The sequence below is a fragment of the Psittacula echo genome, assembly GCF_963264785.1.
Source record: "Psittacula echo genome assembly, chromosome: 2".
NCBI lineage: Eukaryota > Metazoa > Chordata > Aves > Psittaciformes > Psittacidae > Psittacula > Psittacula echo.
This window is the reverse complement of record NC_137737.1, coordinates 147,913,853-147,928,355: the sequence shown is the minus strand read 5'-3', so window position 1 is coordinate 147,928,355 and position 14,503 is coordinate 147,913,853. Positions and strand designations below refer to the sequence as shown.

General features: G+C 36.3%; 1 protein-coding gene across 1 annotated transcript in view; it reads right to left on the bottom strand.

The window, feature by feature from the left end:
• COL14A1 (collagen type XIV alpha 1 chain) overlaps window positions 1-14,503 on the bottom strand; it is a gene marked incomplete at its 3' end in the record, with an annotated part of 111,932 nt that overhangs the window by 32,560 nt on the left and 64,869 nt on the right. Inside the window, exons 25-33 of the mRNA XM_080609731.1 lie at window positions 14,292-14,431; window positions 13,109-13,232; window positions 11,465-11,608; window positions 9,318-9,482; window positions 7,803-7,841; window positions 7,449-7,587; window positions 5,100-5,242; window positions 4,012-4,121; window positions 2,513-2,671 (exon numbers count right to left, since the gene is read on the bottom strand). Of these exons, the coding sequence (XP_080465857.1) occupies window positions 2,513-2,671; window positions 4,012-4,121; window positions 5,100-5,242; window positions 7,449-7,587; window positions 7,803-7,841; window positions 9,318-9,482; window positions 11,465-11,608; window positions 13,109-13,232; window positions 14,292-14,431 (1,163 nt within the window). The remainder of the gene's footprint in view (window positions 1-2,512; window positions 2,672-4,011; window positions 4,122-5,099; window positions 5,243-7,448; window positions 7,588-7,802; window positions 7,842-9,317; window positions 9,483-11,464; window positions 11,609-13,108; window positions 13,233-14,291; window positions 14,432-14,503) is intronic.

Genomic DNA, 14,503 nt, shown 5'->3' with positions numbered 1-14,503 from the left:
ATAATTCCCTGTATTCATAGTGATTTTGCTTTCTAAGTATCCAGCCCTGCAAGCAGAACCAATAAGATGGAAAAGTCTGCCTGTCCTCTGATCAAGCTGCAGCTCTGCAAAGATTTCTCAAGAGCAGACCACATTAGACATTACTTTTTTAACAGTACATGGACGTAAACAAGTTAAATTTAAATGAAAAAGAAACTTCAGTAAAAAGAAGGTTTGTGAATTGTAAATAAACAATGTTTTAAAGCTTGACGTTTCATTATATCCTACTGAAGGAATAAAGAACATTAGTTGCTGCATGTCACAGTCAGGTTTCATTGCTCTAGCTGGCTGGAGTGCCTAATCCAGAGACATCACACTATTAAAGGGATGTTAAAAGGGCACAGCACCTTCAGCCTAATCTTTTTGTCCTATCTATTTCTGCCTGCTCATTGAACTGTTGCACACCATACATTGATTGGGAAAAAAACTGAACTCTGATACAACTATATTCCCAGAAATTAAAATGTTTTGCAAAATTCAAGTGATTGCTGGATTCTGACAATGTTAAACTCTTCCATGTGAATTCAGAACAAAACATCCACAATTTTATTCCAAAATAATTGCCTGCCTGTTTCTATTTTAGGTAATAAGCATCTCTAACACTAAGATTAAAGCATTCCATGAAAATACAGCTAATGAAAAAAGACCTTTACAGAGCTATCAACAAATTCCAATTTTCATATAAATTCAAAACAATTTTTCAGAATGTTTTGCAAAAAGGAATTTTTGCTGTTTCATGCCTTTATGAGCCCCTTAAAGCTATGAGGAGACTGGAATGGACTAAATCCCAGAATTCTATTTCCAACGGTGGCACAAGTGATGTGTAATGAAGCACAAGGGTGTAAGTCGTACTCCTACCATACAGTCTACTATTTTCCGATGACTTTCAGATCAGGGATGCGCTGCCCTAGATTTAACAGCCAATATTTCCCTTTTATGCATTTATCCAGGCTTTCCTACAATCTATATAAGTATTTAGCACCCATAAAATTCTGTGGCAAGAAGCTGCACTGATCTATCTACCTCTTGTGAGAAGAATCTCTAGCCTGCCTCCTACCAGCTTCCTTTGATATCCTCTAATTTTTGGAACAGAAGAAGCCAACTCCTTCATGTTTAAATGTGACTATTCACACAAGTTCTACTCAATATGAAAAAAATATGCAGAATGGAAACTTTAAAGAATGGTATTTGGGCGTTTTCTTGACTTGCTTGTGATTTGGTATATGTGGCAATACTCGAAGGCTGCTAAGCAGTACTATGGAGCAAAGAATTTTCATCTTCAGCTACACATTTGTAGCCTTACATCAGTTTTACCGTTCATTTGAACAAAACCTAATTTTTCAGTGAGTGGGCAGTCTGACTTATCTTTTATAGATTCCTGGGTTCTAACAAAAGACACCATTTCTTTCCACTTCTCTACAAAGCCTTCTCTAATTCCAAGATTTCCTAAGTCTGCCTTTTTCTGTTTCTACTGGAATGTGACTACAAAGGTTTCTCTGTGTAATTGTCTTTACAGGCTTCATATAATTATTATCCATAAGTTTGAGCCCTCAAGGCTCTTTTTTTTGTACACAGAGATATATTCTGAGGGCTTATTTATTACTAAACCAGAATATTTCCATATCGTAACAAATAAATACGATTTTGAAACCTCATTCCTATTCCAATCAAGCCTTGAGTTCAAGGTTCACATTCTTTGGCAACCACATTCTAGGGTCAAGAAAGTTCAAAGAAAATTAGCAAACCATACTGCATGGCAAAGAAACCTTCCTAAGATCATCACCAGACTGGAAATTCTTCTTCAACAACTAAATCTATCTGAAAAATCCAAACAAACCTTCATAATGACAACGGAAACAAAATGGAAAGGCTCCCATAGGTTGCCATGAAAACAGAATGATCAATTACTGATTCTAGGAAAGTAATTTTAGAGGAATGAAAGAATACTTAATCTTGGGGAAGATCTTTCATATTTAAAATATTTCAGAATATAAAAAGAACCAGATAAACTAAGACAGAGGCTTTGGGTATCATCTGTGTCAAGCTAGCTCAATTATTTAATAAACAGACAGTGACCTAGGGGAGAAACTTTGTTAGAGTAACAGGGAATGAATAAGAGATGTGGAATAATTATTACTCAAACCAAAGTTTAAATGATTCCAGGCAAGGGAGTTATACATTGTATTACTCTATGTAATGAAGTTTTGAACACAAGCCATATCTGAATGTATTGACTGTGTTCATATATGTGTTTGAGAATAACATTTGAACAATGATGATCTAGTGATTTCCTTTTAAAATAATCAAAAATAGATTTTAACCAAGTTGTGAACTGTTGCAGGCTTTTGCAGATAGAGCTTTGCTGTTTCAAATATGAGTTCACTGTACTTCAACTTCAAACTAACTGCAAAGATCCCAAACTTGTTTTTAGGATATTTTAGATGTTTTGAAGAGTTGTTCTTGTTCTACTCACTGGTGCAGAGTTGTCTCTTGGTCCTCTGGATCTGACCATTCTCCCCAGCACTTCTATGCCATCAGAACTAATATTTCCTGCTGCATTAATGGTCTTCTCTCCCACTTCCTTGCAGTCAATAATTATTTTGGCTGTAGTCTTGCTGATAACAACGTGCAACTAAGCAAAAGAAAAGATGCTTTAACATACAAAGGAGCACACAAGATACATTAAATTCCTGGGGAAAATGGGGGAGGCGGAAGGGACATGTTTTAAATAAGTTCCAAATTCCATGTTCACCAACACAACTCGGAAAATAATCCATAGCAAGTCATCCAGATGACCTCTAGAGGTCCTTTTCAACCTGAATAATTCTATGACTCTAATCTGTTTAATAAGTTTATTTAATTTTTCTGTTTATGGAACATCTGCACACAAACTGACACCTCACATATTTTTTCCAGCAAGAAAATAATTTATCCTTGACAAAAAATCTATACAATTTCATATGCCACCCAGATCCCAAAGAATCCTTGATTTATGTGGTCAGTAATAATTCCTGGGCCTTGCATGATCCTACTATTTCATTTGCATAGGATTTCATCAATGCATCTTCTATAGCCACTTGCAAAAGCCAAAATTAAGCAATAAAATTTATTCTGCAAATTATGCATTAACCACACAGCAAAATCTTTCACCATGGAGTTTTTATACTGAAAGAAACCAAATCACATCAAACAGTGCAGAAAAACAGAGAACAGCAACAGAGTTATTTCCTAAAGCCTTCACTCGCACTCTCCTGTCCATATATTCCTCCAAAGCACAAATTAAGAGAGTCAGAATTAGATTCCAGCCCTGACCTACTCTCCATTTCTTGGTCTGTCAATTCAAAAGGAAGTACAGAAAAGTTAAGCTCTGTAAATGTCATCCCTCAACCCACCATCTCTTTTTTTTTTTTTTGTTTAGGCAAGATATAAACATCAGGAATAAAAGTGAACAACAAAAGCACCTTCCACAACAAGTATGTGCTATAATCCCAGCACTACTTCATCTGCTTTCAGAAAGAATGTGTAAGTTCTCTAACAGCCAAGAAAAGTTCAGCGTGGCATAGCCCTTGAAAAAATGTTTTAAAATAAAAATTCTGGTCAAAAAAGGATACTTTTTTTTTTTTTTCTGGACATTTTCTTTCCATTATGAGTGACATTTCTAATCCAAGCCTCAAAAGAAAAGCAAATTTATTTCCAAATTACTTTTCAAAGCAAGTATTTTTAATCAAGTCTAAAGTACAGGCACAAAGCACAAGATGAACATTGATCACATCAGCTTCATCAGAGAAACTATGATTGTTTAATGTTAATTCAATATTGCAAAGAGATTTGGACAATCTGGTAGATGGTTCTGAATATGCAAAATACATTTCTTTTGGCAGTGGTTGACCACATGAAAGAAGATTTTGAAGCATGAAAAACTCCTAAACCTTTATTCAGAGTGCTCATTTTTTAATTGTTACCATTACTAACCTTATGAAAACTCCCATAAAATATCTTCCTTATTTCAGGACCTTCAAAAGTCACAGTTTGAAAATCTCCTTTGTAGTCGTAGTTGAAGAAAGTCAGAGTTTTACCACCATCTGTGTGAGAATAAAAATAAGGGCTCTGTGTTAGAGGAAGGAAAGGCCTGTACATTATTTGAAAGAGTCAATTTTGTGTTTATTGAAGACAACCAAAGATGTTACATCAAATTGTATCAAATCTCTCAAATAGTAAAACACATTCATAAATGGTATATTGACCTGAAAGTAACAAGCTATCCCAGAGAAATGCTCTTTCCTGGTTTGACAGGAAGGTTGGACCAATAGTTGGGAGTCTACTTCATCGCCTGTCTACCTGATCCTACTCTCCCACTAGCTCTCTGTGGAACTTGGACAAGAAAAGCAGGCATGGATCCTCAAGCTAGCTAAATGTCTAATTCCCACCTATTTAAAGGTGACATATCTAAAAAATTCTAAGAAAGATAGAAAGATGAGTACTAATACACCCCCTTTAAAATTGGCAGATATGAAGAACAGCTATCTTAGAATCTATGTCTTTTCAATTATAAATATGGAAACCTTCTAAATCATAGTCCTTATTTTACAGTTGTAGAAGTCAAATCAAATAGAAATGAAGAGTCATCAAGAGCTCAAGTCTCTAGTTCCAAGTTTGCTGTTCACCAGACTGCATTGCCTCCGCATATACCATCAGGTCAGTACCACTGGCGCATATCAGAATAGATTCTACTGGAACCAGATTGAGATCAGTGGAAATTTTAAAAGCAAATTAGTACCTCCCTTACATCATTTTACATCTGGTACACCTCTTTGGATTTCAGTGTCATTCCTCCCAGTTGAAAGCACTGTACTCAAAATTTGACTCTAACTCAAAATTAAACTCAGTCAAATTGAATCTAAAAGACATTCATTGGAAACTATCACTATCCAGATTCAGGTAGTTGCTCTGGCAGCAGATTAAAACAGTGGCAATAATACAAAGACAGAATAATACTAGAGACAGAATGAATAAGTCATACAGTTGAAGACAAAGTCACTGATAAACCATAAAATACTTACTATCTAAAATAACTCCAACCAGTGGCTCGTATCCTTCATTTAAAATCTCCCAAAGAGCAAATGGCTCCTGAGGTGTGTCAGGGAGTATGCGAAAGAGAAACGTAATGGTGTAATCAGAAGGGAGACCTTCAGGATGCAAATACCTGTAAGAGAAGTAATGTCTTTTAAACTGAAACAAACATTAAATCTGGTGATTTACTCACGAGACGTTCACTTAAGATGCTTTCTACTACTCTGTAAATTTCTTTGAAAATCAAGACTGAATTGATATGAAAAAGTGCTTGCAAAATCTACTCAACTTGATGAATATTGAAAGAATACTTATGAAGAAAGGAGAAGATTTTTCCTCCTGAAATTTACAAAATTGCCCTTAATTATTAATTTTTAAAAAAAAATTGTAGATCAAATCAGAGGTCCATTTGAAATAAAGCTGAAATTAATTATATTAAAAGCTTTTAAAAACCAGTTGCCACTTGCAAGACTTTTGCTATTGTCTGGTTTGACAGACAATGAAAATAGAAGTTGCTTGGAATACCAGTCTCAATAGACATGTCCTTTTGTCATTAAACCATCACTGATGGATTAAAATTAGGAGTGCTAGAGACTGTAACAGGAAGCTTTATATATAATAGGAAATATAATTTATACATTTCAAAGTGAATATAGAAGAAAGTGAAGACAAAACAGGTCACACAATTCAGAAATATAATCTCCTAGAATTTTTGCCGAAGACAGGGAGTTTATGACATAAAAGAGGTATGCTAGTTTATGCCATTTCCTAAAATTTGTCATTTAGTACTTGCAGTTTAATTTAACCTTTCATTGTTAAAACCCAAAGTAGGCTATATGGATGAGTGTCTGAAATGACTGACTAGCCTGATTCCTTAAAATTATGGTAAGGGATCTGAAAGAAGCCTGAAGTGGTTACTTAATTTCTTTTCCTCCCAGATATGATCCATTCCTTCTAAAGTATTTCTGGCACATATAAAATACATAGATATGAATCATGCTTGCAAATGAGTTAAATGGGATACATAAGCAATATTTTCTGCACAGAATCTGTAGATGATCAAATGTGATATTAGACTGCACATTTCCCATTGAGAAAAGAGAGGGAACTCAGTAAGTGTAAGAAAAAAGGCATACAATACATGCATTGTAAAAAGGATGAAAGAAAAGCCAATAAGCAGGGTGGGACAAACACAGAGGATAACATTAATGACATTCAGTGCACAGATGTGATGACAAAAACAAGCACTATTATTCAGACATACCTGTAGATCATCAAGAACCATGAAAGGAAGTAAAAGCCTAATGAAGCAGTAAGATTGGGCTGGGGTGGCAACTGGAGAAGAGCATGTAAATGCAGCAGATCCAGTTAGAAAGAAGCAGAAAGGGAAAAAGAAGCAAGAAACATTAATCCTTGGCAATTTCAGCCCATCTAGATCCAGGAGGAAACTAAATGCGGAGAATATTAAACACATCCAAGTACCGCCTCATCTGGGACATGACAGGATAATCACACAAAAAGACTAAAATCTAATATAAGCCTTAAAAGTAATTTCTTTCTTTCTTATTTATCTCAGCTACAGAATACTTTTTGTTGTATCTTCCCATATTTAATCCTTCAGGGCCACTGCTTTTCTCTGGTGCCACTTACTACAAAGTGGGGGACTGGACTGAGAGGGACCAAACACAGCATACACACTGTTCATAGAAGAAATGGAGAATTTCTATCACTTCCGCTCTGAGGAATGACTGTAAAAGTTCAATGGGAGGCTTCTTCATCACCCCCTCCATTTCTCTCCCAGGACACAGCTTTTGTGACTGAACTATGTCCTGCCTACCAGGAGGGTACTAGGCAGTGTTCACACAGATTCATTTCAGCATAAGGAGATAATCTTCCTCTACAATCAATGAATAGACATAGACTGAAGTAAAAGTGACCTGCTAAAGCAAGTTCTCGTTCTGACCCCTGCTTCAAAGACATTCCGAACTCTCTCAGACTTCAACCTGCATTCCAGAGGCACCTTTCACAAAGTACTACATGCTGGAATCTGCCCAGACATACGCCTGCATGAAATTCCTAGGTGCTAAACTGGCACAAGCCTGAAACTGGCTCATGTGGGAAACCGAAAAGAGCCAGTGGGCTTACTTAGTGTTACCCACAACTGCTATTTTTGACCAAAACTGATTGAAGACTCAGGACACCAAACACTCTAGCATCTCTGCTCTTCTGACATGAAAATATTGGTCCCTGAAATGAATACTTGCCTGCACTGGACAAATATTCTCATGTGTTTTATGAATATGATTATATGATTCTAATATATATACATTAATACATACTTGGTAGGCTGGGATACTAAGGCATCCTTGTGCAGTCTGTAACACGGGTAAACATTAAATGTACCAGGTTCCATTGAAACCCCTTCCACAGCTGAAAACTCCTTTTCAACCAAACCAAACATTTCCATCATTTTAAATCCTGGAAGGTATCAAAATATACATTCTATTAATTTAAATTAATGCTGCATTACCGGAAATAAAAAAAAGAAGAAAATTCCAGTTGCATCAGGTTCATTTACCATCTGTTTAACAGCTGGTTTTAAAAAGGGAAATTTATTGCCTAGTATTGTGAAAATTAGGTAATGAAAATGATTCCATAAATCAGGAACAAATATGAACACAAAAATACTGTACCTGCAAAATTGTTGCCATCTTTAATTACCAATGGGCAGGCTGGAAAAGAAGGAAAGATATATTTAAGGATACAAGGGATGTCCAACTGGGTCAGAGCAATGATCCACTCAGCCCAGTACTCTATCACCAACAATATCAAAAGGAGATGATGTTTATGAAGGGCATGCAAACCTGGCCACTCCCTATTCCATTCAGTTGATGCTCCTTAGGATCCACAAGGGTTGTAGCAAAGATATTAAAGGGTACATCCCTACATGTTCCATATTATATTATTTTATGGATCTGTTGTCCATGAATTTGTCTAATCCTTCTATGAACCTGCCTTCATAACCTCTTGTGGCAACAAATTCACTGTCTGCTGCATAAAAACCCCATCTTTTATATTGGTTTTTAACCTACTTCTCCGCATATGACCTTTTCCGATCTAACTCCATGTCAATTTCAATTACTTTAGCTGGCATTCTCTGCCGCAATAGCTTTCATGAGCGACAGAGACCGGAATTCCACATAGTCCTTAAGATGTGTGCACACATTTTAAATAGCTGTAAATCTGGTTTATATTTTTCTTGTGGCAGAGAAGAAAGCACACTAATCTCTTCCAGAAAAGGTGCCCTGAGAAATCAATAAACCAAGAGGCAGGGTTTCAAATATGGCACCCCAGGATATTTATATTTAGAGATTACTTTTGGAATACAAGAACAAGTAACCGATAAACACTACTGTTGAGTAGCATTCTCAATGTTCAACATTCTCTCTACTATTTAAAGTAGAGTTTATGGTCAAAACCAAAGAATTACGTATTTGTGTTCACCAGCTTTGATAACTCACAGTCCCATGATAACTGGCAGTACTATGTATGAGGACCCCTTACAATCACAAATGATTTACATAAGCTACACACTGTCTACGTCCTACCTGATATACAAGGAAACATATTGAGGGCAAACACCTAGAAGCATGAGAATTATTGACCTCTAACCATTAGGTGTTGTTCCAGAATGTCTTTAATTTTCATAAAAAGTCTTTAAGTTTGGTGTTTTCACAGATTTCAAAGAGTTTGGATATGGTTTATGCTTTTCCTTAGGCTACAACTCTTCTACTTTCTCTGGTAATAGAAACATTATTAGCTCTCCATTAATAAATTAATGATGTGATTTGAGTAATAATGAATGTAGACAACTGTATTCTTACAGATGGTTGAAGTAGTCTAGAAAATAAAACATTATTAACTTTTTATTACTAAATTCTGAACCATTAACAAAGTTTCATATCTAAAATAAATTTTTTTCCAACCAATGGCTGTGTTCCTGATTTGTAGCAAACAACCATTAATTGTTTTGAAGTCCAAAAGCCTTCATTTCCTTAAACTTTTATGGAAATAACAGTAGAGTTATATCATCTGCAGTAAATTATATTAAAAGGATCAAAAATACCTTTTAATAGAAAATTAATAGCTACAAACAACACAATAATTAGCACTTATTTTAGAGGCAAATATAAGTCAAAATGGCTAACTTGCTGATGCAGTTTCACAAACGAAAGTGACCAGCTCATCTTCAATCTTTGTAAAGGCATCAAAATCATCCACAAAGAAGACATGTCTTTCACTGGGCTTGCTGCCAATATTAACTAACTCTGAATAGTCAGCATCAGCTATTCCAATAGCGAAAAAAGTGAAACCTGTAAAACAAAAAAGACCACTCTTGTGAGTCATTCATTTATAGAGTGGAAGAGCAATATGAACACAACTGTATTTTCACTGGCTCCTTTCCTAATTAAATACAAAGGTGGAAATTTTATTATTATTATTACAAATTCCTGCATCTGTTTAATCTAAAATAAATGTAATACATTCTCTGTGAGATATTTTTTTTTGGCTATTTATGCTTAATGAGTTAATAAGTTAAAGCTTAAGTGTTTTCTTGAAGACATATGACTACTCAGAAGTTTAAAGTTTTAGTGTATGTTCAAATGTTTTTCTAATTTAATGCTATACTGTATTACACACAAAAGTATCCATGTATCAAGTATATCATAAATACAAAGCACAGAAATTAATTTCATATAGGTCTTTTACAGATTTTGTTCTCTGGCAGATATTAATCAGAGTTTTCAAGCCACTGCTGCCTCATGAGCGAACAATGAAATCAATTCATTCTCGTTTCATCAGTGGCTTAACTACACTGGTTCAATGTGTTCTATATATTCTACATGAATATATTTTGAAATTTGACCCTGACTTCAAAGATTTCAGTGAAAAAGAAATTGTATCCTATATGTCTGAGGAGCAGCAAACTAGCTAGAAGTTTTTCAACACTTTCTTTCCTCAACAGATAAAGAAAAAACCTGCCTACATGAGGTTGAGTATTGTTAATGATATTGAGTTCTTGCATGGCTGACTCCCAAATTTACTCCAGTTAAGCAATACTGTCTTCAAGTCTGAATGAAGCCCAGGGGCATTCATCACCTTCTGCAGAGCTTTTAGCTTAACAAAACTTTGACTTTCATATTTATAAAAATATCGTCATGTTTCATCCAAGATCAGCACCTCTTCATGCCAGTCTCAATCATAGATGTGAGTCGGTACCTGCTCCAACCTATCAGTAGCCTAAACATACAGCATGCACAAAAGGAAATGAGAGAGAGGAAGTAATTTGTTCAAGATGGCACATCCCAGTCAGCAACTGAACCCCCACCGTATGCCTTCTCCTTTCAAGCTCATTGCCAGTCTAATAGTTAAACAGGCAACTGCAAGACTTACCTGACTGTTGAACTTTTTTTTTTGTAGTCAGACATAATCTCCAATTTATTCACAACCACAGGGTTTTCTTGATTGCTACTTAAAACAGGTTATGCATGCCCTACTATTTTGTGATGCGATTTTACTTTAAAGGCACTGCACTCAGCATCCAGCGGTAATACAAGCAGGCAGCCAAGATCAACGATTGATCTGGGTTTCAGGAATCACTAATATACACTGGTAACTTCCTAGCTGCCAAAGTCTGAAGGCAAATAAAAGAGCACAAATCTAATTTATTGTTAAATCTCCTCACATTAAAAGGATGATATCTTTTTCTCTTCCATCCTTTAATTTTGTTCCATGTGGCACACTGTGGCCTCTGGATTTTGATACAAGCCTCAGTATGAGACATTTCTACAACTAACCCAGTTTTTATGCTTAGACTCACAACACTGTGTGGCTGCTTAGAGCTCTAAAACTGGTGCTTTAAAAAGAAATTCCTAAAGGTAATTAGTGCAACATGAGAGCAGATCAGAACCAGTAAAAGAACATATGAAAGAATTTTCAAAGTATCTCTTGTATAGAGAATTAAACAGTCCAGTTTGCTGGTAACCACAAGGCTACACTTCATAGACATCAGTCCAGGCTCTCAGGATCATGTCCCCTAAATTATTCATCATGGGAACAGTTCCATTGATTACTATATAATTTTAGCACTGCTGCCAAAATAAAAATAATTGCATTAATCACACACAAATCCAGAATCTGACCATATCCTAGTAAGATTCTGACTTTCTCTGTTTTTTTTAAATTGGAAATCTTCATGGAGCAAAAGTTACCCTTATCTAATGCCCATACTTATATAGTTATAATTAAAGAGAAAAAGGAAAATGTGAATAGTTCTTAAAACTACACGTTTTACCATCTAGTTGCATTTCCCTGGAGACTTTGTTCACATCATCCTGTGATCGCCCATCAGTAATGACAACCAAAACCTTTGGAATGCCCCTTCTCATGCCTGCCTCTCCAGTAAACAAGACTTCTCTTGCATGTTTAATGGCTTTGCCTGAAACAGAAAAAATTGACAGCATACTTTCACTGTGACATAAACCCAGTTTCTATTGGCTTCTCATATCATATGGTAGACATCAATAAACAGAGAAATCTGTTGGGTCCCGAGTAGTCTGTATATTGGTGCATTCTGTAACTACTAAAATAGGGATTTAGAAAAGTTTAATTTTGACCCTAACCTTTGACAATCTAATTGTTTCAGGCCTCTGCTTCTCAATCCAGAAGGTGAAGATCAAGAACACAGCATGTGTGGGTGACCTGGTTTTGGTTGGGATAGAGTTAATTTTCTTCCTATTAGCTGATACAGTGCTGTGTTTTGGATTTAGTGTGAGAACTATATTCATAGGACACTGATGTTTTAGTTGTTGCTAAGTAGTGCTTACCCTGGTCAAGGACTTTTCAGTCTCTCATGATCTGCCAGTGAGGAGGGGTATAAGAGGCTGTGAGGGAGCAGAGCCATGACAGCTGACCTGAAGTGGCCAAAGGGAATTCCACACCACAGCATCATCCCCAGTATATAAACTGGGAGATGTTACCTGAAGGGACCAATCACTGCCTGGGGACAGGATGTGTATCGGTCAGTGGGTGGTGAGCAACTGTATTGTGCATTACTTACTTTTCTTGGGGTTTGTACTTCTCTCTCGTTACCTGCCTTTTTATTACTAATTATTGTTACTATTATTATTATATTTTTAATTTATTTCAATTATCAAACTGTTCTTATCTCAGCCCACAGGTTTTAGATTCTCTTCCCCATCCCACTGAGGTGGGGGAAGTGAGTGAGCGGCTGTGTGGTACATAGTTGCCCACTTGGGTTAAACCATGACAGCGGGAAAGGGTATTTTGTGCAGGTTAAAGGTACAAAAACTTCCCTTTCTGGATTGTAGGGCACAGTCCAGGTACAACTGAAGGTGCCATTGTAGCATTTTCTTGAGTAAACAGTTTCCAACTAAATCAGATTTTAACCCTTTCAGCACTCATCTTTGATTTCTTCACATCGGAGAGCTAATTTAAGGGATTAATTACAATGCAGCTATACTCAGTTAATAGACATCTTTCCCCAGCCCAGTCTTGAGCATACTACTGAGGCTCAACTGTCCTGGCTTCTAACCAAACAGACCCTCCACTCTGGCCACTTTTCTACATGCTCTGCAAGCTCCATCCCACTTTTCCACTTGCCAAGCTGATTTTGTATTAATCCTCATTCTACCTTCCACAACCCACAAAGTCATTCCATTCTGCCTAGCTGCCTCTCTCCCTTCCTCCCTGACCCTTGACAGCCCTGTTGGTCAGATGGTGAAAACCCAGCAGTAGAGAGTGAAGGGTTACAGATTACAAAGATTTCTTTGAAGCCCAACCAGCCACCTCTGCTATGGAGATACCATGTTCTCACTGGTTTTGCACTGACAAATTAAACTACCTAGCAAATGGGAAAGAAAAACTGCACAGAGAGTCAGAGGGAGAAAATCTGCTTCATAATCATAACTTTTCTTACCTGTTTTTGTATTTCCTCCTTTGTAGGCTATTCGCTGAATAGCGTCAAGAAGAGTCTCTTTGGTTTTGTATGCATTCAATTTAAATTCTGTCCTGGGATCATCACTGAACTGAATTATTGCCACCTGTGCAAAAAGAAGATGTGTTCATTATTAAAGTTTCACCCAGCGTATAAGCAAAAGGGAATTGGCACAGTTAAAAACAACGATTCTCTTCTAACTCTGCTTCATCCTTAAGCTGAAGCCAGGTTTTTTTTTTTTCCCCTAAGAAGCTTTCACTAAATAAAGTTTATTTTTACTCTCTGCAGCCTTGGCAACCATGTAACACTTTCTGGTTTCCTTTTGCAGCAAACAGGATGAAAAAAGTAATACCCACTTTGGCAAAAGCACTCTCAAACCAAGCCCAAAAGCAAAATCCTAGTTACCGCTGCTCATACACAGTTTACAGTTACTCATACACAGAACTTCAGGGACCTTATTTCTCCACGAATTAATAGCTGCACATAAGTAACTTAAAATAGGGATCAATACTGAAGTAAGCAACACAAAGCTGCAAGAACATATTCTGAAATACTGCCTCTCCCAAATATGATGTTACATGAGACCAGACCTTGTATTTCAATACTTTACACTAAACTCCTACAACTCACAAAACATATATTGAACTCAATATTCTATAAGTGGTGTCCCTGCTTTAAAAGCAGCTATTAGTGTGCTTGTGCTTAAGCTTAAGCTTTTGCATAAGTTTCTAAAGCACCGTAGACAATACTGTGGGGAAACAGCTGTATAGCAAAAACAGTGAAAAGGCATCTCTCTAAACAAATACATAAATAGAACTATCATTGTAAATACTATATTTTACTTAAAGCACTGTAGATTTTGTACAGCATGGGATTGTAAGTAAACAAACCTTTAATTTTCATTATCAATTCTATTTTTAGCTTATTTGGAAATAAACATCGCAGTGAGACTGAAATGATACTTAGTCTTCATGATAGCAAAATTAATATAATGAATTTCACTATATGTTGTGCATAAAAGGTTATATTGAAAAAAAAAGTAGCTTATATTTTCAAAAGAACTGTGAAATGATGTCAATTACTTTTGTATTCATTTCACTTCTGGTGCTAGTCTAAAACATCCTGTCAAGTCCACGCACCCTCCGTCTGCCTATATGTTGATTACCTGTGTTCCATCAGGGCCAATCTTATCCAAAGCTCCAACAGTGCTATAGAGAAAGCTAATTATTTTATTGAAATTCTCATCTCCAATACTCCATGACCCATCCACCAGGAACGCTAGGTCAGCTTTGGCTGCTTTGCACACTGAGAAAGAAAAACAAGTATTTTGGAATGAGAGTAATCCCTCAGCTCCTCAGGAAATCTCATAAATTGCTT